General features: G+C 39.8%; 1 protein-coding gene across 1 annotated transcript; it reads left to right on the forward strand.

The window, feature by feature from the left end:
* The first annotated feature begins 491 nt into the window (after window positions 1-491).
* On the forward strand, window positions 492-25,491 carry LOC121374502 (orexin receptor type 2-like). Its single transcript, XM_041501604.1, has 5 exons — window positions 492-842; window positions 21,030-21,414; window positions 22,614-22,755; window positions 24,616-24,734; window positions 25,143-25,491. The coding sequence occupies exons 1-5, from the start codon at window positions 492-494 to the stop codon at window positions 25,304-25,306; spliced, it is 1,161 nt and encodes a 386-aa protein (XP_041357538.1). The 3' UTR covers window positions 25,307-25,491.
* The last annotated feature ends 945 nt before the right edge of the window (window positions 25,492-26,436 follow it).

Raw genomic sequence — 26,436 nt, forward strand, 5'->3', positions numbered from 1 at the left:
CGCGAAGTACACACCACGGACAAAAAGCTCACTTCGGCGGAAGCAAACATTGTGCCTGTGCATGAGCGGAAACCCTCAGAGGCCGACGGATATCTTCCAATGAATTGTTACTTGTAATCTGTCGGACATGTGACACCAGTTGTGGGATTGTGTTATGAATCGAAGTGTATTTGTCTCCCTTGGTATATAACTCTTCTAAGGATTTGTTTGTGAGCTTTCCGCCAATTGTTTTGACGACCCATTCTAAGCAAACGAAACATACTACAACTGTCATCTCTCAAAACATGTGAGAGTCTTGTCTTCAGTGTGAATATGATGATTGGCTACTTATCTCAGGAAAGATGTTTTAGAAAGAAAAACTCTTGATAATTAAGAATTATCTATATTTCAATTCTTAAAAAACAGAAGAAAAAAATTAAAATTTTGAAATAATAATAAAATTGTACATTTTCACAATGGATTTAACAACGACAGGCATGGAATCGACCAACATGACTAATGACTCTGCTTCTAACTCTTCCGAGTGTTGGAACGAGTACTGCTGGACGGAAGAAGAGTACCAGACGATGCTGGAGGCGCACGTATTCCCCCACCCCTACGAATGGTTCTTCGTGTTCCTCTACACAGTGATCTTCATCCTGGGACTCGTGGGCAATTTCCTCGTCGTATACGCCGTCTGGCGGAACCGCACCATGCGCACTGTGACCAACGTGTTCATTGTCAACCTGGCCATCGGGGATTTTCTCGTCATCCTCGTGTGTCTTCCGCCCACCCTCGTTCTGGACATCGCGCAGACGTGGTACCTGGGCACGCCCACCTGCAAGGTCCTACTCTTCATACAGGTGATTATACTTATATTTCAGATAATTTCAATACAGGTTAATTAATACGAATTTATTTGATGTGGCTGTTTTCATTCCCAATGCCCCCTTTGTTTTCTCTTAGAATTTGAATTCCATCTTATTTCTTCTCGATTTTACAGCTCCTGTCTTTCAACTTCTTTTGCTTGCCATTTCCACACCTCAGTCATTTTCTCCTCAACCGTGACAGGACTTTGTCTCTTGCTTTATCTGAGGACTTAAGAGTTTGAATACCACATAGTATATTGCATAAGTCCATAAGCGTACGAGACACGGGGGGGGGGGGGGGGGGGGGGGGGGGCAGTGCTGGAACAAATCCTCAAATTTCGGGGGACTAGAAATGTTCGGGCAAAATGAGCTTGCATGAAGCAATTTCACCATGTATTTCAATCATTCTGCCCACAATTGTAGTTGTAATCCAGGTAAAATTGTGTAGTGATTCGTTTGCCCTTCCCCCACCCCCTACAAAAATGGGAGCCCGTACGCCTATGCTTAACTCGAAGTATCAATAGTGAAATAGAAATAGTATTACCGTTGGACAAATGGGGGGTGGGGGTGGGGTGGTGGAGTTGTCGGTGTCACAAACACTTCAGTTATATTATCTCATATATGTATAGGTATAGTATAGGTATAGGTATATGTATAAGTATAGGTATACATATATGTGTACCTATAGGTATATGGACTATTATTTAACTAATAACGACTAACTCTCCAACGCTATTCCCATCCCAGGCAACCATTTCCCAACGACTGATATGTTACAGGCTGTGGCATCGGCAGTTTTGTTTGCTATATGAGATCAGTTGATTCTAATATAATGGGGAGATAAAGCAGGTGTCCTCTGAAAATGTGTATCAGAATAACCAAATGTGCTCTAGTGATGTCGTTAAGTTACAAAACAAACTTTAACTTTAGCTCTCTACTTTGATCGCCGCACTACTTCTGACACATGATAGGTGGAATCTACAAAAGGTTTCACCGCGTGTTTATTTTAAAGGCGTGTAAGTCTTAAACACGGGGTATAACATGGATGCACATGGCTAAACAACCGCGTTTACCGTAAATTATTCAATATACACACGTGTTTTGGACACTTGCACGTGCCTCAAGAATAAATAGGCTACATTTTCTTAATTTAGCCCGACGTGTTTCATCAGATTCATTCTTTCGTTTTAACGTGCTTATATCCTGGAGACATATCTCAGTTATATCGGCTGTCTATATTCATAAGTTTTTACAATATTTATATTTGTGTTTAATTAGTAATATCTTTCAGAAGATAAATTAATCATGAAATACTGAAATATTCATACATATTTAATCAAGCAGAAATGCTTTAATTAAGATGCTGAATACAAGGATAGCTATTTTTGTTTATCCCACTGCCACCCTTTCCTTTCACTCCTCTGAATTTCATCTCATTTCTTCCCGATCTAGCAGCCCCTTCTATCTTTCAAGTTTCAACTTCTTTCGCTGTCCACCTCGACATCCCAGTCCTTGTATCTCCAGCCGAGACATGTGATTGTCTTTTGTGGCTATCCGTACCACACAAGGATGAATTTTGTTATCATTCGAAGCGCCAGTCTGAGCCTAGCATTAGGAACAGACGAATTGCACAAAAACAGTAAACTTGTCGGCATCATCCGCGCGGCATAACATTACGGAATGTTCGTCTTGAACGCCAAGATTCATCACTCGTCCTCAGAAGATTTTCCAATAACGAAACATTCTACTAGTAAATTAAATTATTTAGTCAAAGCAATACTATTTACATTTCAAAACAAAAGCAAATAAATATCATTAATGGGAAGCCGCCAATATCTTTAAGATTGCACCTTTAATGCGTATATGAAACTATTGAAGTATTTTCACTTCTAGGAAGGATACTGTTTTTGTAAACATCTTACTTGTTTTATTTTGTATGTTAGACAGTGCCTTGTAAACATGCTAAGGCGAGATGATGTCTCTTTATTTCTATATATTTTATGTGTGGTTTATCATTAAACACTCATAAACTTATTAAAATTTTGGTGATAATGTATAGAATACCACATTTAAATTTAAATTCATTAATTTTAAATGTTTAAAATTAGTTGGTTTTATTATTATTATTATTATTATTATTATTATTATTATTATGATTGTTGTTGTTGTTGATATTATTATTATTACTGCTTGGAATTATAATCAATAACAACTCATATTTTGTATTTATTAAGTGCAATGTCCAGTTTTTCTGTTCTGTTCTGTATATGCCTCTATTAACTAAATTTTACAAGGTATCTGTAATACTTAATGCAATTAATAGCTATTACTAAAGTTAAGACAACTGTTTCCATCGCTAATAGTGGTCTTCTGGTACATATCACTGTCATTTATTGAACAATTATTTACACAACGTAGGCCAAAATGGCGCTCCACGTCAAGTATTATAGCCGAACCGTATCGTTAAAAGATTTACAGTTTTCCTCAAATGCAATTGTCTTGCTTTTAAAGCTACCATCTCACCTCGTCATCATATATCATTGTATACTAACGATAAACACAACTAAATTTTCCCTCAATCAAAATTGTGCACCCTTTTCTCTTTGGCATTTAACTGCTCCATTCAAATTCCATAGCACCACCCCCACCCGCCTGCTACCGATTTGATCGGGCTTCTGGTACTCCCTTGCACCTGCCAGTGCAGGCGGTCCCTCCTCTCCCCTCCCCCCACCTTTCCTGTCATGGACGGAGGAGCCGGCCAAGGCCGGCTCTTGTGCCCACGACAGGCGTGCGCTACAACAGCTTGTTCTGAAAGTGCACGTAAAACCCTATGACATGACATGACAACTAATTTAAGGCATATATATGCGTTCGTAACCAGCTGATATGGTCACCTGCCTTGATGCCACTGTTATGCTAGACTCAGAGTATCAACTGTCACGACGGAGTTGACCAACTCGACAGTTGCGTTGTAGTTCCCCCCACTCTCACGTACGACTGGTGCAATTATTTTAACAACTAATAGGACTTAGAAGTTGTATACGACGAGAATCGAATTGTAAGAGCGCTCAGACTATCAACCTGACAGCCATAGAAGTCGAGAGAGCAGAAAGCTGGCAAAATCCGTCATGACAGTTGGTAGTCTGACACTAATACTATTTGTCAGTATGTGTGTTGGATTGTTTGTTTTCAATCTGCTGAAAGTACATTGTTGGTGTTGACCTTTATTAAAGACTGACTGCGGTCTCAAAGTTTAGTTAGGTAACTCGTTCTTGTGGGAATACGCCCGTAATAGACAACATATAAAACCCCAAAACATACAAACCTAAGTACATTGTTGTTGTTGACCTTTATTAAAGACCGACTGCGGTCTCAAAGTTTAGTTAGGTAACTCGTTCTTGTGGGAATACGCCCGTAATAGACAACATATAAAACCCCAAAACATACAAACCTCGTCGACATCTTTTCCATACAGTGTATCGCAAAAGAGCTCAGAAGCTGGACCATTGAACAGCTTTATAACGTATGAATGTATCTGTATGAAATCTAGATGGCCGAATAAAAGCCATTTTAAATCGAAGAATGGCGTGAAGTGGTATGAACGTAAACCAGATTACCTATTGTTAATGCTTAAATATATGTATATTTAAATATTCTCTCGAGTTTGCCGCTTTAAAGGGACATACCCTAGTTTTTAAACACTAAGGTATATTTTTTACTATTAAAGCCGTTTTTTGATAACTGAAAGCATACTGTACTTAGATTTTATTGTTTAGATTATCAATTTCCGTACATTCGAAGTGTTGTTGGTCATCCTGGTGTTTTTAATATCACAAAATACATTTCTCGTATTTTTTAAAACGCACGTGCGTCTGAGAAGAAACAGTTATGGAGTGAGTTTTAGTCCGTTTTTAGAGGGTATTTCACCATTTCAAAGTCACAGATCATGTCTCACTCAATTGCAACTTTATCCAAATGTGTTTCAGCTTTGTAGATTAACAAAACTTAGTGTTAATTTTAACGGGTTGAAACTAGGGTATGTTCCTTTAAAGAATGGATTTTTTCCTGAAGGTCTATCTATCAGTATTGCAAAACTACTTAGAATTAGAGTTTTTTTATGTCTGTCTTGCCGTATGAAATGCATTGCAATGCATGGCTTAAACCAGAAACAACTTCAATTTTATGCACTAGTTGTTTTGAATATCTCGAAGACTCGGAAGAGCCGACGATAGTTTTACAGCCTCCCCGTTTATTGTTTCCTCGCTTTGAAATCAATACATCGTGGATATTTTAAGTATTGAACCATTTATAAAAGACCATCAACGTAGAAGATTTTGCATATGATTTAGTTCATTATGCGAATAACGTTTAAATGGAAGGAAAGTTGGGGGGGGGGGGGTGTTATCGATTGTTAATCTTTCTTCAGACAAATTTAAATAATGAATAAAGCAATAAGTCAGACGTGACAGAGTGGTTTATTGGTCTCTTAAGAAAATACTAAGACTGTTGAATACAGCTAGAGAGAGAGAGGTTTGTTTAACTTCACACACTTTGTAATCATTACCTGTTACCGGCCTCGGTGGCGTCGTGGCAGGCTATCGGTCTACAGGCTGGTAGGTACTGGGTTCGGATCCCAGTCGAGGCATGGAATTTTTAATCCAGATACCGACTCCAAACCCTGAGTGAGTGCTCCGCAAGGCTCAATGGGTAGGTGTAAACCACTTGCACCGACCAGTGATCCATAACTGGTTCAACAAAGGCCATGGTTTGTGCTATCCTGCCTGTGGGAAGCGCAAATAAAAGATCCCTTGCTGCCTGTCGTAAAAGAGTAGCCTATGTGGCGACAGCGGGTTTCCTCTAAAAAAAATCTGTGTGGTCCTTAACCATATGTCTGACGCCATATAACCTTAAATAAAATGTGTTGAGTGCGTCGTTAAATAAAACACTTCTTCTTCTTCATTACCTGTTAGGTGTCAACACTGCCTAGAGTTAAAAACATCCAACACTAAATACAACAATAACAGCAGCAGCAGTAATAACAACAGCAACAACAATAACAACAACAATAATAATAATAACAACAAAGCAATTTTGTTGAGCCCTATAGGCTTTCTTTTATTGAGTAAACAGGTATTTAATATGTACGAACTGATAAGCATGACAGCACATAAAATTGTTTTATATACCAAAAAGAAGGAAAAGGAAGGAATGTGTGTTTAACGACACCTGAACACATTTTTAAACTACAATAATTTGGTTTTTAACATACCGGTATGGATATTTTGACAATTGGTTAAGAGAAAGAGAGCGGGTGGATCGGTTACCGCCACATAGGATTCTCTTACGGAAAAAAACAGCAGGAGGTATTTTATATGTATTCACTTTCCAATAGACAGGGCAGTACATATCACTGTCTTTGATCTACATGGTAAGAACGGGAAGAAAGAGCGGTTTGAAACTAGTTTATTGAATTTGGTCGAGTTTACTCGAGTTTAACAAACAATAACGTAACGTATTTCTTAACAATAATATATTGATGATGATAACCTATAGCTAGCAACTATTTCTTATGTTAATATCAAAGTAAAGATCAAGTACGCTGCTGTCCACTCTGGACGCGAAATGTGGCCTATTCACTCATACAGAGAGCGAACCCACTGCCGCTATATATAGAAGAGCATTCCCGTTTGTTCGCCTGTCATGGACAGAACTATCTGGCGAGGTTAGAGGTTATGTCCACGACAGGCGTGCTTGAACAGTTCTCTGATTGAAGCATGCCGAAATTACCCACACCCACGTTTATTCGGCAAAGGATCTTCTGTTTGCAGTTTCAGAGAGGACACTTCTGAAGCGCAAAGCATGTGGTGGAACTGGATATAACTCACTCAACACCCTGAAGGTGTTATGTCCTACGATGTTCCGCACCTTGGGAGACGGACGCCAAACCGCTGAGCTATATCCTGCCTCGAGTGTTCATATCCTGCTGTAAATGACGCGCGCAATATCTGTCTACAAGAGTTGCGTTTCTTGAGCGTTCGCTCTGGATCATCTCAACCCATAAAGAAAGGAAACTCGATTGAGTTAGCACTTAAACAACAACCATTCAAAGACACCGGTCTTTCAGCAGCAGACAGTTACTGGATCTCTGAACTACGGGGGTATCTTTCAAATCATTAGCCGCGTCATTGCTCTCAAAGAAATTGGGCAGTTTATCTGATTTCCTTGCTTCATTTGACAATGAGTGTTTCGATCTCCCGTCACTCGAAGAAGTGGGTTAGTGTTAAGGTAAAGGAATCCTTTTCTGATGTTCTACAAAGCGAGGGCAAGTGAAGAGCACCCATGTTGCAATCGCGAAATATCTGGCAGAATTGGGTCCAGGGAAAGAGATGCAAATCATTGTTCAAGAGCGTCTTGTGGAGATAGTTTAACAATATGTTAAGAACTTGGTAAACAAAAAGCCGGCAGTGTGAACTGAAGAGGTGGAAGTGGTTTTCGACCGACAAAAGCCGCGAGTGTTCGTAGAGTTATCTCAAAACTACCAAAGTATTATTTGCATTTACGCGTAAAAGGCCTTTATGGATCTCTATTTTAAAATACAATATTTTTTAAATTGTAATATGGGAAATATGAATAGCTAATGGAAAAGATGTATGCGAGGTACAATTTCAACAGACGTAGCCCACAGTAGTTTGATCAGTTATGAACATAATAATCGAACGGTCACTTTTGTCAAGCTGGACATCCAATGGCCGATGAAGAATAAATCAGTGTGCTCTAGTGATGTCGTTAAACAAAACAAACTTTAATTATTTTTTAGCCTTTGTCAAGCAGGTACCTAACTAAACAGTATTTTACTACATTTCAAAATTTTCCAAATCACTTGACACTATAAGCAGTTTACCTGACCTGTACTAAGCGACCATCTGTGTTATGTGCCACATTTCTGACACGTCCTCACTGCGTAATACAGGCTTCACTTGGCAGTGTTACGAGCTAGAATCTATTTATTCTCCAAACATTAGGCGTGCTTGTAATTATGTGCACGTGCTGATCAGCAGTAAGACTACATGCATTTTCCGCAATGTGTTATTTGTGGTGGGTTTTTGTTTGTTTTTTGTTTTGTTTTGGGGGTTTTTGCTAATCGAAAAGAGTAGCCCATGACGTGGCAACAGCGGGTTTTCTCTCTCAATATCTGTGTGGTCCTTAGTCATCTCTCTCTCTCTCTCTCTCTCTCTCTCTCTCTCTCTCTCTCTCTCTCTCTCTCTCTCTCTCTCTCACACACACACACTCACACACACACACACACACACACACACACATTGGCTTTCCAAGAATATATATATAATCCTTAACATTGCTTTACAACAATGCTGTTAAAGATAAACGGTTAAAACCAGAAAGATAGGCGACCGAATTCACAAAGCCTTTTTTTGTTTTGTTTTTTTGTTTTGTTTGTTTGTTTATTTGTTTCTTTGGTTTGTTTGGGGTTTTTTCGTTGGGTTTTTTGTTTTGTTTTGTTAGTGGGGGATAGGTGGGGGTGGGGGTTTGGGTGGGAATGTTTGGTGTGTTTTTTGTGTTTTTGTGTGTGATATTTTGTCTTAGACATGTGTAACTATATACATATACAATGCGTTCAAAATAAAGTTTGGTTCCCTTCCCAGCCAGTGCCCCACGACTGGTATATCAAAGGTCGTGGTATATGCTGTCCTGTGTGTGGGAAAGCGCATATACAAAATCGTTTGTTGTTAATTAAACAATTATCAAATGTTTGATATCCAATCGCCGATGATTAATAAATAATTGTGCTCTAGTGGTGGTGTTAAACAAAATAAACTTTAACTTTTAACGTTTTCTTCTTCATGTTACCACACTGCTACATATTCATTATGGTGTTGCGGCCTGTGTGTCAGACCGAACTGATGTTGACTAGTATCCTGTATGACGGAATGATATGGCGTGACATCGTCCATACGAGAACGATTTGGCGTTCCTGTCATATGATATCGCGTTCTTTCTGCCAGAGTCCATTATGTCTTGCATACCACAATAAATGAAGCGTTACCACGTTTCGTTTTGTAAAGTGAATATAGCGTTACCAAAATGTTATGCCAGAATGTTATGACGTTATACGTTCCATGCCAGAATAGTGTGGCATTACATATACGCCAAAATGTCATGGCGGCACAGTGTTATGACGTTATACGTTCCATGCCAGAATAGTGTGGCGTTACATATACGACAAAATGTCATGGCGGCACAGTGTTTTATACTTCACTGTTATGTACGAGTTCGCTTTTTGGTTTTGCACAGATCCATGTTTGAAGGCTAATTATTTGGAATAGGAAGTAAATTCTTAAGCTTAGTGATAGCCAAGGTTTTTATTTTTTAAAATGACAATTGGTTTGTCACCAGCAGTTCAAACAGTGTAGCTGTAATGAGGCTTGGTATTCATACACATGGCTTTCCTTGTGACAAACGTGAGGCGTGATCGTTAAGGGTAATTTTCAAACCAGCTGATTTTGTGAAAAAGTGAATAGCTAAACCTCTATTTGTGAGGTTTGATGAGCATAAATATATGTGTGATATCCGCCAACTCCCGCTTGGGTGTGGTTTGTATAGGTGTGCAAATTATTTTAAATGCACCCAAAATCATGCAATTTGGACACATTATGATGAAAGTAACACAAATATTTAACTAAGAGTATTTAAAATAAGTCCTCTTTATAAATATGATCTTTTTTTTGTAATTTCCTTGAGACTAAAAATACCTGTATCTTTCTTTATTTTTAAACCATAGGTAGGCATTTAGGATGCACTGGGCTGGTATGCATAACTCTCAGATGAAGATTCACAAATAACTGTGGTCAGCTACCTATGGTATCATCGCAAATTTTATCATTGTAATATACGTGGCCCAAACGATATTCTCAAAAGTATGTCTTCTTACTTTCAAACAAATAGTACTGCCCCTTTTCTATAATTTTCCTTGTTGAATACTCTTTATTTATTTTTCCTTTGAACTAATCAAGGCACAGGCAGCGTGGGAACGCATTTCAGCTATTTGGACTGTCTGTCCAGAACAGTGGGTTAATAGATATATAAGCGAATATTGAAAAAGGGGGGAGGGTGTCACAACATTCTAAAAAGGGCACTTTGAGTTTGTCGAAGGCAAATGAGCTGAGCTCCAAAAAGGGAGGGCGATCTGTAGGTGGTTTCAAGGGCATTTTTGAAATGAAGATGATCGGAAATGCGTTTTTATGGTAATTAACTGTTGTATATTGTGGATCATATTACTATTTTTAGTAAAGTCTTTAAAAAGGAACCTCAAAAAGGCGTGGTGGGAGGAGGGGGAGGAGGTCATGGTTATTAGTGAGAGAGACGTCAGTGTAGTGACCTAACAACTCCCTTGCTGAACCGTTAAAATTCAATCTGGGTGGGAGCCGGTCTCGAGGTACGAACCCAGCATCGACAAGCCTTAAGTATTTAACCATATGCCATCGAGGCCGGTCTGTTCCTATATGTTCCTCGTAATAACCGCTGCCTTACATCGCAATTGTACTCCGTTAAGCATCTTCTCTATCGTTCCACTTCCTTTGATTGTTGAGGTGAACCAAAAGTAAGATGGTGAACCGCAAAATCAGTTATAATTAATTATACATTCACAAGACAAAACGGCGTGGAAGTCATGCTGAGTTCCCCTTCAGATCTTTACTCGATGACGTAGTCTTCTTCTCCTAGAGCCACGGCTTTCGTCTGTTTCCCTTTTCAACAGGCATTGTCCTCAGCCCAAGCAGAAAATCACCAAAGCAGTCTAACAGACACCCAAGTGATCGAATTAAGTTATGTGTGTTTGGGTGAGCATGGCTAATTACCAGGAAAAGCACACTTCTTTGATGGAGCGTTTCGTATGAGTTTTCCAGTTGGGCTCGAAACAGAGGTTTTTTGTGTGTATGTGTCTGGTTCGAACGCAAGTGAATAGCCAAAACTTATAAATGTATAGATTCTTGCTTGCCTGTATGCCTGTTTGTCTGCCTGTATCCCCCCCCCCCCCCCCCCCACCCCCCCCCCCCTTACACACACACACACTATCTCTCTCTCTTTCTCTCTCCCAGGATATATAATTTGCAACCCCCTCGGGGAGAGGGGGAAAATTACCTGGGGAAAATAAATATACACATCACCGCGTGCTACTAGGATAAACCGGCTCTGTCTCTCCCTCCCTCTCTCTGATTCTCTATCACCCACCCCCCTCAATCCATTTCCATCTCTCTTGGTATATCTCTCTATTTCTGTCCCTTTCTCTAGGTCTCTGCCCCCCCCCCCCCCCTCTCTCTCTCTCTCTCTCTCTCTCTCTCTCTCTCTCTCTCTCCTCTCTCTCTCTCTCTCTCTCTCTCTCTCTCTCTCTCTCTCCTCTCTCTCTTCTCTCCTCTCTCTATCTCTCCCCTCTATCTCTCTCTCTCTCTCTCTATCTCTCTCTCTCTCCCTCTCTCTCTCTCCCTCTCTCTCTCTCTCTCTCTCTCTCTCTCTCTCTCTCTCTCTCTCTCTCTCTCTCTCTCTCTCTCTCTCTCTCTCTCTCTCTCTCTCTCTCTCTAGATACATATTTACTACACACTCCGATTTAATCATAAACGACATCCCGTTATCAATGTCTGGGGTTAATCTTACAATCATTGAAGGGTTGGTATTTCGTTGTTTTGTCGAAACCTTCGTTTGTATTCCCATATTGTTTATTAGTCAAGTCAGGTTATTTATGTAACTTCGCAATCATCACTGTGAATAACTATACATTTTCTCCATCACTACCCATCTGGTCAGGGCTCGAGGTAATCTTTCCTTTTGACATGGCAGCTCAATCTAGTGGCATATTTCAGCTGAAATATTTGTTAGAATCGTGCAATGTCCACCGATTGCTTTTACAAAGATATATAGAAATGAGTGGGTTGCCGTTTTCTGTTTTGACATATTTATTTTCCTCCATCAATATAGATATTATACACGCTGAAGTGCGAAAATTATTTATCGAAAAACTCGCAAATTAGTTTGTATGTTTAAATTACTGAACTTTACAAACTTGTGTCATCTTTGCCTTTTATAGTTTTACTGTAATCCATTGAAAACGCACCACTCAATTTTCAATTATTATTGCTAATGCATGTGTGAAATTGCCATAAAACATACAGTAACCCTAACCCTTGTCGGGGTTATTTATTGTCTACAAGAATACACCCAGTTATACAAGATCAGTTTAATCTCATATTATGTTTGCTACAACAAATCCGACTGGTGCCTTTATTTACAATGGTGTTTGTCTTTTATTTTTTTAGCGTTTATTAGTAATTCATAACTACTCCTATGCTTGGTCGTCATATTATTTGGTGTTAAATAACGGTAAACATAAATACATCCTGAATGATCCAGTTAAGAGGACCCTAGTTTCAACCTGTGGACATGGACGTTATCAGTTTGATTAATCTGCAAACCTGTGACACATTTGGATAAAGTTACAACAGAGTAACATTGAAATATCCTTTAAAATGAACTAGAGATTGTCTCAGAAGTATATAATATTTGTGTGTTTTTTAGAACATGAAATATGCATTTTGTGCTTGTACAGACGTGGATAACTTAAACAATAAAACCTAAATAATATTTTATCTCGGTTATCAAAAACAGCTCCATAATCGTGTAAAATATGTCGTAGTATTTAAAAACTAGGATTACAACACATTGTTATATTAATACAAAATAAAATAATGCATATTATGGTAATAGTAAAACTGCTTTGAAAATATATCAGGTTTAGATATGTTTCGAAACTTAATCTTAAATCCAAAATATATTAAACTTTTGAATGAAGGCAGAATAAAACTCAATGCATGCAGGAAGTAATAAATGTGCAATTTCGATGATATATTTTCAATTGAAACGAAAATATCCTATAAAAATATTAACCTCTTTCTAACACTGATGCACACGCAAACACTTTAAACATTAACATCAATACACGTTGTCTTAAAGGATATTACGCAATTGAGATTTTACCGGTGATTGAAGTGCCGTTTAGTATAAATGACGGGAAACACGCGAAAGCGCTGACAAAAAAATACACAGAGATATTCAAGAAGGCCAGCTAGCGTGGTCGTTTGCTAGACTGGTTTTTGTTCTTAACGTTAAATGGATATAACAAGACAGGTTATGATAAAAACCAGTCAAATTGTTCGCTCTCCGGATCAGGTTCCATAACCACTAAACGGAAACTTATTGATGAAGATTAGTGGGCAGGAAATTGTCCGATAGATTAAAATGTATAGCTAGAGCTGTAAAGAACGCATTGCCTAATAAAAAAGAAGAAGATTTGTTCAGCGACACCACTAAAGCACATTGGTTAATTAATCATCGGCTATTGGATGTCACTCTGACGGTACATGCTCTTAAATTTGTTTCGCCTGTGGCGATTTTAATTGTGTTAGAGGGCCATGTGCAGTTTCATTGCACTTAAGCCCAGATGGGCAACTTGTTACGTAATACTTCTGCGCGACGGTCCTCGATCGGTACGCCTAATACACACCCAGCCAGGTGCGGAGGCCATGTGGCTAGTAGTTACGTAATATCTCCGGTAGTGCTGTTTATGGCCAGGAGATTGCTCGCGGTTGGCGACAGCCAGACTGACGATCAGAGAGAATATACCGACTCTAGTAGAGGTAGAATATGAGATGATACGTGAGGTACCGCCTTGTACCCCCAGGCAAAATCCTGATTTATAATAAATAGCTAGTGTTTTAGAGATATCGAGGAGAACGGAAAAGGAAGCTTCCTGGGAACGTTAGTCAGTTTGGACTTTGGTAAATATCATTTCTGCTCTGTGTATAACCTTGATGTGATTGATGTGACTTTAAATATTTTAATACTGTATTATACCAATATTCTTTAGACAGTGTCTTCGGTCATCTGACGAAGTAAATCGTAGACTTTTTGTTCTAACATTATACGAGTATTTGGTAATATAAAGCTTAGCCAGTCATCCTAGACGACCTAGGTAAACTGTAGGTTATTGTCTTTATTGTGATAGGTACAGTATTAATTCTGTGTTACAAGGTTACTGAATGAGTAGTTAGGGTTAATTAAAAATTAACCCGTTAGGAATAGAGCTGTAATTCCTTTATTAATTAAGTTCCCCTGGAAGCGTTCCTACATTATCACACGTTACTGAACGAGTAGTAAGGGTTAATTAAAAATTAACCAGTTAGGAATGGTGTTGTAATTCCTTTATTAATTAACTTCTCCTGGAAGCGTTTCTCAATTATCACACGTGTGGGTGTGGTGTAACGGTGAAGTGATTCGCATATTGTGTAACTAGACACCTAGAGATTAACTAATTAAGTGATCAGTTCTGGGTTGTTATTATTGTTGTTATTAATTAACCACTACGGCTGTACATTTGTCAGCGTAGATTAATACAGATTCCAAAGTGTATTGTGTTTTTGTTGTGTTTTCTAGAGAACTAACGTGCTATAATAATATATACCTTATATAAGATCGTATCTCTGATCATACCTAGAGACGAGCCATACTAGGGTTTAACAGCCTGTTACAGAGAGATCTAATAGATATACAGTTAGGAGAGATATTTTGATAATCGTGTTTTATTCAGTTACGGGAATTATAGAATCCCCGTGACAGGAGTAGAAAATTGGGGCGCTCGTCCCGGATCTGAAACGGGACATGCATATTTAAAAAAGTATTGTTTGTAAATGGGGGCTTTATAAATTAATTTTTACAAATTTACTCGAAGTAGCACGTTGTTCACTAGAAAATTAATAATAAGTGCGTCATATCTAAACATGGATAAGAATTTGCTGGATAGGCCTACGCTCAGTGTAGTGGAGATTAAGCGAGCACGTAAGGCCGAGTTAGTTAAAATCGCGGGTGAGCGAGAAATTGATTTAACATCAGCTAAAACCTTAGGTGATATAAAGACAATTATTATCCAGGAAGTTTTTGGTGATAGGCCTGTTATGGAAGACAGTGAGATTGTTCCAGAGATAGAGATAAATGAGTTAAGTGTGGAACAACAATTAGCTTTTAAAAAGCTTGAGTACGATAGAGAAGAGAAAGAGAGAGAAAGAGAAGAACGTGCATTAGATAGAGAGAGAGAGAGAGAGAAGAGAGGATAGAGAAGATAGAGAGGGATAGAAGAGGGAGAGAGAGAGAAGAGAGAGAAGGGAGAGAGAGATAGAGAGAGGGAGAGAGAGAGAGAGAGAGATAGAGAAAGAGAGAGAGAGAGGATAGAGAGAGAGAGAGAGAGAGAGAGAGAGAGAGAGAGAGAAAGAGAAGATAGGGATAGAGAGAAAGAAGAAAGGAATAGAGAATTCAGTTAGAAAAATTAAAAGTGGAACATGAGTTAAAGTTGAATACTGAAGAAGTTAGACGTGAGGCAGGAAATGGTTTTAACATGTCGGAGGCTTATAGATCAGTGCCTGTATTTGACGATCAGGAGGTAGACATGTTCTTCCAACTTTTTGAACGGGCCGCTAAGCAGCTAAATTGGCCGGAGTCTAAGTGGACATTGTTAGCCGTGTCTAAGTTTAAGGGGAAGGCTAGTATAGCTTATAATTCAATGAGTGATGAGCGAGCAAGTCAGTACGACTTAGTTAAGGCTGCAGTGTTGAGGGCTTATGAATTACGACCTGAGGATTATCGTTTACGGTATAGCGAGTTAAGAAAAACGCAGGGTCAGTCTTATAGTGAGTTTGTGGCTAAGAAAGCAGGGATGTTTGATAAATGGGTGGTGTCTCATCAGGTAGAGTCATATACCGAGTTACGGGAGTTGTTGATCTTACAGGACATTAAAAATGGATTACCAGTTAGCTTACGTATTCATTTAGAGGATCGTGATGTCAAAAAGATAGAGGAGGCAGGCATAGTGGCAGATGATTACGTGTTAATACACAAAGCTCAGGCAGTACCGGGTAGTTCTTTACAACAGGGTGATAAGAAGAAATTTCAGCCAGGTTTTTCCCGGGAAAGTAACTATCGGGGAGAGTCATCTAGTTGGTCAGCTAGTCAGGCAAGGAATGCACCTGGTGGGCAAAGTAAGGATAGGCCTGCATTATCAGCCAATGCACGAACTTTTCGTCCACATTGCAGTTACTGTAAAAAGGATAACCATCTTATCGGAAAGGAAACGCGATAATGCGCAAGTGGTCGGTTTAGTGAGGTCAGCTCCGTTAGCGAGTGAGTTCATGGTTAGTCCCATGGCAGAGAAAGTAAACCCGTATGTGTCCACTGGTATGGTTTGTGGTGTGAAACAAGAATTGAGTCCTAAGGCTATATCAATCTATAGAGATACCGGGTGTAGTCAGAGTTTGATCACGCAAGAGAGTTTAGCTGGTATTGAAAATTCACACATAGGACGTAGTTTGGCCTTAACCTCGGTTACTGGAGAAAATATGGTTGTCAGGTTACATAAGGTTTTCTTGTGTTCGAAGTTTGTGACGGGACCAGTCGTTATGGGTGTTGTGAAGGACTTGCCTGTTGAAAACATAGGAGTTTTGTTGGGTAATGATTTGACTAGTCAGTGTTGTCAGCCGACATGTGACCAATTGTTAATTAAAGACAGCCCTTTACCAGTAGAAGAGAGTGAGGTTGATGAGATTAGATATCCTGCGTGTGTAAAGACTAGGGCTATGGCCAGTAGGTTAGCACGGGATCTAGAGGATATTTGTGATTTGTCTGATACGTGTGTGAGCCATGAAATTGGAGTGGATGAGGTTATCAGTAAAATGGTAGATAAGTCAACTGACAAATTAAATGTGGTGGAACCTGTTGATCTCCCGCAGAGGGGAATTGAACCAGTTGTCTTTGATAGAGGGGATTTACCTTGTAATAGACAAGAGTTAGTACTAGAGCAGGGGGCTGATCCAAATTTGTTGGCAGCTCGCACTACCTTGTTAACTGTGGACAAGGGAGTATTAATGAATAAGAGAGTTAGGGATAGGAAGGCTAGGAAGCAACTGAGCCATGCTCAGAGCAAAATAAAATCAGTGTTTGATAGGAAGACTAAGAGTCGGGAATTTAAACCAGGCGATAAAGTGCTGCTGTACCTTCCCGTTAAACGGGGTTCTGTGCAGAACAGGTATTTCGGGCCCTATGTTGTGCACAAACGGGTTAATGAGACAGGGTATGTGATAAACACTCCTGATAGGGTTAGGAAACGTAGGTATTGTCACATCAATTTGCTAAAAGGTTATTTTGACAGACTGCCGATAGTTCCAGAGAGACCGGTCCAAATTGAGAGACACTCAATTTCCTGTGATGACGTCAAGATTGCAGAGAGGAAATTGGCCAACAGCCAGATTCTAGCAGACTTGAACCCCCAGCGAGCAAAGCTGACTACGTTGATACAAGACAATGTTTCCATTTGTCAGGACTTTCCAACGGTTACCAATACCTTAATGCAGGATGTGCGCTTGGAACCCAACGCTACACCGATTCGACAGCATGCCTATCGGATAAATCCTGTAAAACGTGCGGCACTAAAAAAAGAGATAGATTACATGTTGGAACACGACATTCTGGAACCATCAAACAGTCAGTGGGCATCACCTGTTATTCTGATTCAAAAGGGAGATAACAGTTTCCGGGTGTGCGCTGACCTACGTCGCGTGAATCAACTCATCAAGGCAGATGCCTACCCTCTACCCCGTCTTGACGATTGCATCGACCGAGTTGGACACGCGCAATACATCACCAAATTGGACCTACTGAAGGGTTTTTATGCCATTCCGTTAACGGAGGAAGCTAAGGACATTCTGGCGATCATCACACCTGACGGCCTCTTCCAATTCCGAGTAATGCCGTTTGGGTTGAAGACTGCCCCTGCTGCCTTTCAAAGGATGATGAACCAGGTGTTATCTGATTTAGAAAACGTCAGTGTGTATCTGGACGATGTGGTGTTAGCCACCGACACTTGGGATGAACATTTAACCGGGTTACAACTAATATTCAGTCGCCTACAGAAAGCTAACTTGACTGTGAACCTGGGCAAATGTGAATTCGTGAGAGCTTCAGTGACCTACTTAGGTCATACTGTCGGACATGGTTGCGTCGCCCCACTGCAGGCCAAGACACTAAGCATCAGCCAGTACCCTGCACCGACCAACCGTCGTGAAGTTCGCCGGTTCCTTGGCATGGCCGGTTATTATCGTCGTTTCTGCGCTAGATTTGCGACGGTAGCGGCCCCCATCACATCGCTGCTAAAGAAGGAAACGAAGTTCCAGTGGTCAGTTGAATGCGAGAAGTCACGTACTAGAATTTGAAAATCGCTGCATTTTACGATTAGCGGCAAGATACCTTCTATGTGCATTTTTCAGACAGAGAAGCACATACCACGCCCTTTGATATACCTGTCGTTGAGAATTGGTTTAGAGGAGAAAACGCCCAATGAGTTTTTTTAATACGTGCATGCTTATAATTACTACTGAACCATCTTGGACACCTTTCTACAGCCATTCCGAGGATGTACCCAAGACAGATGTGATTGTACTTTCAGCGGTTCTGTGGAAAGATGTGAAATGCTTGGTAGGTTAATACCACTGGGTCAGATAACCACGATCTGGTAGTAATTGTTTCCTATGCACCGGAAAGAGAAGCTGTGTTAGCTGTCGGTTTTTTTTAAGTCTCTAAACATTCTATGCGATTGCCATGACCTTGACACTGTCGCTGGGGTGTCGTTGAAAAAAGTATCTTTCTCTCTCACTCTATTTCTCCTGTGCTCTTTCTATCATTTTGTCTTTCTCTCTTTGTCTTTACGAAAGAAAGAAAGAAATGTTTTATTTAACGACGCACTCAACACATTTAGTTACGGTTATATGGCGTCAGACATATGGTTAAGGACCACACAGATTTTGAGAGGAAACCCGCTGTCGCCACTTCATGGGCTACTCTTTCCGATTAGTAGCAAGGGATCTTTTATTTGCGCTTCCCACAGGCAGGATAGCACAAACCGTGGCCTTTGGTGAACCAGTTATGGATCACTGGTCGGTGCAAGTGGTTTACATCTACCCACTGAGCCTTGCGGAGCACTCACCCCAGGGTTTGGAGTCGGTATCTGGATTAAAAATCCCATGCCTCGACTGGGATCCGAACCCAGTACCTACCAGCCTGTAGACCGATGGCCTAACCACGACGCCACCGAGGCCGGTCTCTCTTTGTCTTTAAATTTCTCACACATTTTCTCTCTCTCTCTCTCTCTCTCTCTCTCTCTCTCTCTCTCTCTCTCTCTCTCTCTCTCTCTCTCTCTCTCTCTCTCTCTCTCTCTCTCTCTCTGCCTTCTTTCATATGTCATGGTAAGCACGGTATGAAAGTAGATTATTTTTTACAGCTCTGATGTTAATAAAATACGTACAGAACCATACCGATAATTTGTTTTCATTAAGACGTGTCAAACAAGACCCAGGAACGCACTATTGTGTAAATTCGGTTAATCTACATTCGATTATTATTGATGTTGGCTTGTCGTAATGGTAACGTCTGGCAGATTCCACGATTATTAGAAATTATGACTGAAACAACAAAAGTCGCATCTATTGTCCATGACATCTGTACAAAATAATTAATTTACTGTAAAGCGATCACTTGATTTTTTATCTTAATAAACGTCAACTTAGGAAAAGAAACCTGTGACTGAATGGAAATTTGGATGGTGTGTGCAACTGATCAACTTGAAATGAAAGACATCAGTGGGCCACTTAAAAAAAAATTGATGTATGGAGAGAGAAAAGAGAAGCAATAAATTCGATTTATTCACAGATCTAGAGCTGTAGGTCCAGGCCCGTACGCAGGATTTTTAATGGGTGGGTGCGAATTGCTCGTGATGGGACCAATCAACATAAAAATAACACCTCAAAACAACAACGATTACGTAACGTTATTTAAATTTAATAGAGAAAAGTGGACCTTTAGTGATTTGGGGGGGGGTGCGTACACACCCGCCGCACCCCCCCACCCTGCGTATCGGCCTGAGCCCCCACCCCCCCCCCCCCCACCCCCCACACAACCCTAACCCTTTACAATGGTCGTGGTATTATGCAGTCGTGTCCTGGTCGAAAAGGACATTCATTAATTGTTTCAATTTACCTACTAGTATTTCCGTGCTTACATTTAATTATGGCCAATCATGTTATCCCGAGCACACACCTCAGCTACCTGGGCTGTCTGTCCAGGGAAGTGGGTTAGTGATTCGTTGTCAGTGGTTTGTGAGTGAGAAGGTCGCTACAGTGGTCTTACACCTATCCATTGAGCCTTTAAATGTCAATCGGGGTGGCAGCCTGGGTGCGAACCCAATATCTATCATTATTAAAAGTAAAGTAAAGTTTGTTTTATTTAACGACGCCGCTAGAGCACATTGATTTTTTATCTTATCATCGGCTATTGGACGTCAAACATATGGTCATTCTGACACTGTTTTTAGAGGAAACCCGCTGTCGCCACATAGGCTACTCTTTTTACGACAGGCAGCAAGGGATCTTTTATTTGCGCTTCCCACAGGCAGGATAGCACAAACCATGGCCTTTGTTGAACCAGTTATGGATCACTGGTCGGTGCAAGTGGTTTACACCTACCCACTGAGCCTTGCGGAGCACTCACTCAGGGTTTGGAGTCGGTATCTGGATTAAAAATCCCATGCCTCGACTGGGATCCGAACCCAGTACCTACCAGCCTGTAGACCGATGGCCTGCCACGACGCCACCGAGGCCGGTCTATCACCGAGGTGAGTTTAAAGATAACGAAGTAAGTTTATTGTATATAAATGTAGATAATGAATTTCTATTACTTTGTCTATAATACTTAATGACTGATGGGTGAGGGTGGGGGGCATTAAACATATTCCTGTTTCTTGCTTTCTTTCTATCTTTCGTTCACGCTATGTTACTCCAACTCTCCTTTCTTCTATATCTTTCTGATTAGCTCTCTTTCCATCTCACTCCCAGCCTCTCTCTCTCTCTCTCTCTCTCTCTCTCTTCTCTCTCTCTCTCTCTCTCTCTCTCTCTCTCTCTCTCTCTCTCTCTCTCTCTCTCTCTCTCTCTCTCTCTCTCTCTCTCTCTCTCTCTCTCTCTCTCTCTCAGTCTATATGCGTTACAAGGTATTTTTGTACTAATATATTTATTTATTTTTATGCAGAACCTGTCTGTCTCTGTCTCGGTTCTAACCCTGGGAGCCATATCCGTCGAGCGATGGTATGCGATCTGCCATCCCCTGGCTTTCAAGAGTACCCTGTCCAGAGCTCGCAATATCATCATCATCATATGGGTGGTTGCAGCGCTTGTCGCAATACCGGAAATTGTGGTCTCCCAGGCCATGCCATTCAAATTCCCCGAACCGTTCAAGTCTGTTTTGCTAACCTCGTGCGCGCCAACTTGGGAGCAGTGGAAACAGGTCATCTACCAGTTCTTCCTGGCGGCGGGAATGTACCTGTGCCCTCTGGTATTGATGACCTTGACCTATATCAACATCGCGATAGTTCTTTGGAAAAAGGATATACCAGGAGAGGTTATGAAAGAAGCAGGTACATATACTTAATGTAATACAACCAGCTGCATTTACAAAACGTGATTAGTTTGCCTTTATTTTAGATACATTGTTTTCTTTCTTTTTTATCCGCGTTGTTTCTTAAAATCAGACAAAACAAGACATATGCGCATAGATTAACACCCAAGGTTTCTATTATACTTGCACAACTTAATTAAGAAACCCTCTAATGTGTTGTACCATGACTAACACATTTTATTTGCTCGTGTCCAGTCTGAAATATGACGGGAAAATTAATATTTACTGACTAACAAAAACACAAGTAATCATGGAAATGTTCAATATTTTAATTGCGTTAATAGCGCAGACTTGACAGTACTGTATTTGAGGGAAAATGGGATCCACAATAACTATGGATCTGGAAAATTCTACGATCAGATATAACTGACAATTGCTGTCAGAAAACGTTAATAGTAATCTCATAAAAAAACAAAACACCAGTACATAAATTTACCAGAATTGTTGCCAGAACATCCTCTAGACAAGAGGCCTTGTTAGGGATAACTCAACTAAAACATTTTTTTACCAAAGTGTAAATCAGTGTCCTTTATTATTAAGTTTGCTCAATTAATTTCTTTCTGTAGCGTGACCAAGGTATAAATGCCTTTCATGCATTTGACTCAGTTGGCCTATGCCAGTTTTTGGTAGGTATTTTCGGAGGCTCAGTCCGAACAAAAACACTTCCATCTGGTGCACCATTAGACCAAGGGCAGGATCTAGCTTAGCCGGTAGAACGCTCTCAGGCTTTAATCTCCTCGGTGTACTCGATGTCTGACTAGGCCTTTTCCATCCCATCCAGTGTGCCATGACTGGTATAGCAAAGGGCTTGGTATGTGTTGTCCTGTCTGTGGGAAAGTACATATAAAAGATCCGTTGCTGTTAGCGGACAAATGTAGCGGGTTTCCTCCAAAGACTACGAGTCAACATTACTGAATGTTTTACATATCCAGTAGCTGAATATTAATAAATTAATGTGCTCTAGTGGTATCGTTAATGAAAACAAACTTATCTTAGTATCAGAACATGCTTTTTTCTTTCTTTCTTTTGTATTCTGGGTGGAGTTTTTGTTGTTTTTTGCTTTCGTTTATTTTGTTTTTAAAACTTATAACAGACAAAAACAAAACTCAATCATTAGCCAAGAACGGCTTGAATGCTCTTTCATCTGACAATTTACAGGGAAGAAACCCATGATTGATGGCAAGGGTAACACACAGGAAGACAAGGTTGTGTCTAGGAGAAAGGCCGCCAAGATGCTTATAACCATAGTGATCGTGTTCGCGCTCTGTTACTTCCCAGTCCACTTGTTAAATATGCTGAGGTGAGATAGTTCATTCATTCATTTACTGTATATCAAATTGATTTTCAAAATTGCTGACCTTGGGCACACATCTGAACTATCTGTCCAGGACAGTGAATTAATGGTTAGTTGTTATAAAGGTGAAAGAGTAGTCGCTGTAGTGGCCTTACATCTACTTACTGAGTGGTTAAATTCGCTCTGGGTAGGGGCCGAGATCGGTATAGTAAGTTGTTAATGGATGTATTAGTGAGAGGGTAGTTGGTGTAGTGGCCTTAACTCTCCCCATTCAGCAATTTAATTTCTAGGTGCAAACCCAGCACCTGCCAGCCTTAGGTCTGAATGAATGAATGTGTGAATGTGCTGGGGTGTCGTTAAACATTCATTCATTCACAATAGTCAAAGGTTATTGGTCTACAAACTACACGTGCTATATTATTTTTTTTTAAAACAAAACAATGACAATTACATTTTGTATAAAGCTCTTATATATTACATTTTTGTTATTATTTGTGAAAACGAAATCATCACAAATATGATCATTACAGGTCTGTTCGACACATAAACATGTATCACCTGGGGTGATGATGATAACTAGTTTAACGTGCCCATATACCACTAGGGTTTCGAACACGCCCATCGGTGGTCTGACTCGGGATGGAGGGGGGGGGGAGGGGGGGTTGAAAATGGGCAGAATTTTGAAAATAGCAATTAGTAAAGAAGTTAATAGATTAAATAAAATAAAATAAAAAGGTTACAAGCCAAAAATAAAAAAGAATTGACTGCTCGGCCGAATATTTATATAATTTGGAGCATTTTAGAAGGACAGTCCAAAATTAAATAAGAGAAAGAAGAGAGGATCGGACTATTTAATAATATTTTTTAAAAAAAAGAAGTAATTTCGACATAATATTTTGAACGCAGATCTAAAAGTTTAAAGTCCGATCGATATGTTCCACGCGAGTGGCCACGTTAAGGCCGTTTGGGTGCACAGCTTAAAGGGATGAGATTGGTTGCATCCCGTCAAGAAAACCCCAAGATTGACAGTCGATAGACGTTGAAGGTGTAGTGCTGTGCTGAAATACAGATCTTGAGAAGCCGAATCCGTCCAAACGAGAGAGAGTATCAGACTAGGGTATAGTCCAGTCGTCATGGGTTGGTATAGTGGTGCGGACGGGCCCTGAGGATACGAGATGGTATCACTATAAAGCAAGGTAAAGTCTAGAAAAAGAGTAGTAGGGGCCGAACCCGCTTCCTATTTCTTCTTAGAGTGGGGCGGTCAATCTTCCAGTGCTGCTAGGACAGGCTCGGACATGTAGAGACTAAACGCGAACAACCGTGGCGTTCTGCAGAATGGCCGTCATACGAGTCACGAAAAAAACAAGTCGACAGTCAGACGGAGAAATGACGTGGAGGCAAGGAATATCGCTAAAAAAGAATCTAACCTGGTGGTGCAGGCTGTCGAAACGAGAAGCGTTCCAGCGTTCAATTAGTTCCAATGGCCGCATACATCCCGGTAGAAAACTTCATTTCGCTGACAAAAACAACGAAATGCAGAACCCCCAAGTCGAGCACACGAAAGCACGTGCAGTGTGCACAAGCGAAACAAACACGTCTTACCGCGTGGAGTTCCAGACTGGGAATGACACTTGGGGTGGCAGGATTTGTATAACGTATTTCATGGTCAGCTGTCTCGACAAAATAATCTTTAGAAAGTAGATCATATTCTTAAACTGAAAACTGCTTGTATTTTTTATTTACGTGTATGTAAGTCAAATATGACTCGTATTTTGTTATAATTAAACGTTTACTTCATTTTAATTTTAATTTTATAATATTGTTTTTAAAAGTGGATGGTTTTAATTATTATTTTAATTTCGACAGGTATTTCAAAGTGCTGAAATTGGGAGATGGTGTTACAACGACAACGCAGTCTTTGATATCGCACCTGCTTCCATATTTTAACAGCTCTATAAACCCAGTTATTTATAATTTTATGAGTGGTAAGTCATCATTTAGTAAAATATGTCTCACTACGTTTTATTATTGTAATAGTGCTAAAATTAATATTTATGATATTGTTATATTAATGGGTTTTTTTAGTTTGACCTGTTATATTCGTAAACGTAAACTAGCCTAATTTTCAATTTCAGGTCTGCATTAATTTACTTTTTGAACATTTTTAATCTTAGTTTATTTATTTCCATACTAAATGATATATGTGAAATTAATTCATTCACCTATCTATATATTTCTCTATATTTCTGTCTTGCTCCATCCATCATTCTAGATATTAACTATCTCCCCGTATGTCTACCTGACTCGTTCGTTCATTCATTCATCCATTCATCCATTATTTCATTCATTTAACTATTTATTTAATTATTTATTTTTGTTTTGTGTGTGTGCAGCTAAATTTAGGAAGGAATTCAAAATGGCATGTTTTTGCTGTCTGCGTCCTTTCTACAAAACAGCACCCAGACGACGAAACGGGACGTTTACGATGACCTTCTCCAATAGCAACTACAGCAACTGCCACACCGAGGACGTCACCATGACCAGCTTCCGGGACTGAGAAAGGCGTCGTCCAAGTCTCAGGGTAGTCCACTGGTACGCGGATCTCAGACCAACGGTCAAGACGAGCAGTCTACACAACACGTGTCATCATCATGTGTAATGGTGGACTGTCGTATACCCAGTTCAGTGGTCAATACAGAACCGTGTCTAAAATAACTATGGGATGAAATACAATTTAATAGAAAGAAGAAGAAGAAATTTGTTTTGTTTAATGACACCACTAGAGCACATTGATTTGTTAATCATAGGCTATTGGATGTCAAACATTTGGTAATTTTTACATTTAGTTTTAGAGAGGAAACCCGCTACATTTTTCCATTAGTAGCAAGGGTTCTTATATGCACCATCCCAGAGATATGATAGTACATACCACAACCTTTGACATACCAGTTGTGGTGCACTGGCCAATTTAATCAGGGCACAGTAATATGTGGTTGTTTCTAAGAAAAAAAGTTGCGCTTTTGAACTTAGCTTGAGTAACCTCTAGCCGCATTCTGTTTACATACGGTTAGAGGACAGACGAGCCATTTTAAACTAAAAAACCGGCACTTTTTCATTTGTTTTTTGTTTTTTGGAGAGGGTGCAAATACCACCTTACCCTCACCCTCCGCTCTTCCTGATAGGTATGACCTTGTTAACAGTTTCCCATCTAAATGATATCTACATATATATAGTATTAGGTCGTACAATAAGGGCGACACAATAATCAGCTCAAAGAACATAAGCATTTAGTAGAAAACCTGCATTGTTGTTTTATTATTATTATTATTAGTAGTAGTAGTAGTAGTAGTAGTAGTAGTAGTAGTAGTAGTAGTAGTAGTAGTAGTATAGTATTATTATTGTATTTCACGATGAAAAGAATAAGATTACAATAGAAATATTTTGGGAACTCCTTGTTTCGTAGTATCATCTCATATAAATTAATCCGCGTTGTTGTTTAAAAACTAACCCAAATGTTTTCTTCAGATTTGAGTCAGAAAAATATCATCTACAGAAAGATTCGTCCAGGAATCGATCCTACATTGGTGTGAGGACCCAAAACGTATCTGCATCATATCCATGACAATCATCATCAGTGTCATCCTAGGTATCATCAGTACCATTGTTCTGTTTATCACCAGTACCATC

This window comes from Gigantopelta aegis, chromosome 6 (assembly GCF_016097555.1).
Source record: "Gigantopelta aegis isolate Gae_Host chromosome 6, Gae_host_genome, whole genome shotgun sequence".
Classification (NCBI taxonomy): domain Eukaryota; kingdom Metazoa; phylum Mollusca; class Gastropoda; order Neomphalida; family Peltospiridae; genus Gigantopelta; species Gigantopelta aegis.

Bases quoted from the DNA above. Each gene is read 5' to 3' on its own strand.
- LOC121374502 (XM_041501604.1), top strand. From the start codon at position 492: ATGACTAATGACTCTGCTTCTAACTCTTCCGAGTGTTGGAACGAGTAC. The intron at 843-21,029 runs GTGATTATACTT...ATTTTTATGCAG, and splicing joins AGGTCCTACTCTTCATACAG to AACCTGTCTGTCTCTGTCTC. The intron at 24,735-25,142 runs GTAAGTCATCAT...GTGTGTGTGCAG, and splicing joins TATTTATAATTTTATGAGTG to CTAAATTTAGGAAGGAATTC.